At 48.9% G+C, this 460-nt stretch overlaps 1 protein-coding gene across 1 annotated transcript in view; it reads right to left on the reverse strand.

Moving 5' to 3' along the window:
* Positions 1 to 460, reverse strand: part of NCAPD3 (non-SMC condensin II complex, subunit D3) — a gene marked incomplete at its 5' end in the record, with an annotated part of 25,515 nt that overhangs the window by 23,049 nt on the left and 2,006 nt on the right. Inside the window, one exon of the mRNA XM_010139643.1 lies at positions 196 to 375. Within this exon, the coding sequence (XP_010137945.1) occupies positions 196 to 375 (180 nt within the window). The remainder of the gene's footprint in view (positions 1 to 195; positions 376 to 460) is intronic.

Consider the following 460-nt stretch of genomic DNA (forward strand, 5'->3'; position numbering starts at 1 on the left):
AACATGAAGTGCCCAGCTGGCACTAGCATGAGAGACAGAGGTGGAGCAGGCACCCCACTCCCAGATTTACACTGGGGACAGTCAAACCAGGGCACCAGCTTAAGAAAGGCAGGGCTGCCACCCCTCCTGGGGCTACCTGTATCACCCCCAAGTTTGTGTTAGGGGACCAAAGTTCCTTGAGCTGGAGCTTACTACCTTCAGGCAGTTCTGCACACACTGAGGCTTCTCTTTTAGGGGGAATTTAGGTAGGAGTCTTAAGAAGTTTTTCAAAAGGAGGAAGATTGAGTTGCGAACTTGAAGAAGATCGTCTGTTGAAAAGTAAACATTTTCACAATCCTCTTCCTCGTCCTCCTCCTCTTCCAGAATCTCTTCCATCTATATGGGTAGAAAAGAGAAACAGCACCATCCTGTCCTGCAGCACTGGCCGATCTCTTTTGCACATTTCACAGATTCTCCGGTT

The sequence above is a fragment of the Buceros rhinoceros genome, unplaced genomic scaffold (genome assembly GCF_000710305.1).
Source record: "Buceros rhinoceros silvestris isolate BGI_N320 unplaced genomic scaffold, ASM71030v1 scaffold4147, whole genome shotgun sequence".
NCBI lineage: Eukaryota > Metazoa > Chordata > Aves > Bucerotiformes > Bucerotidae > Buceros > Buceros rhinoceros.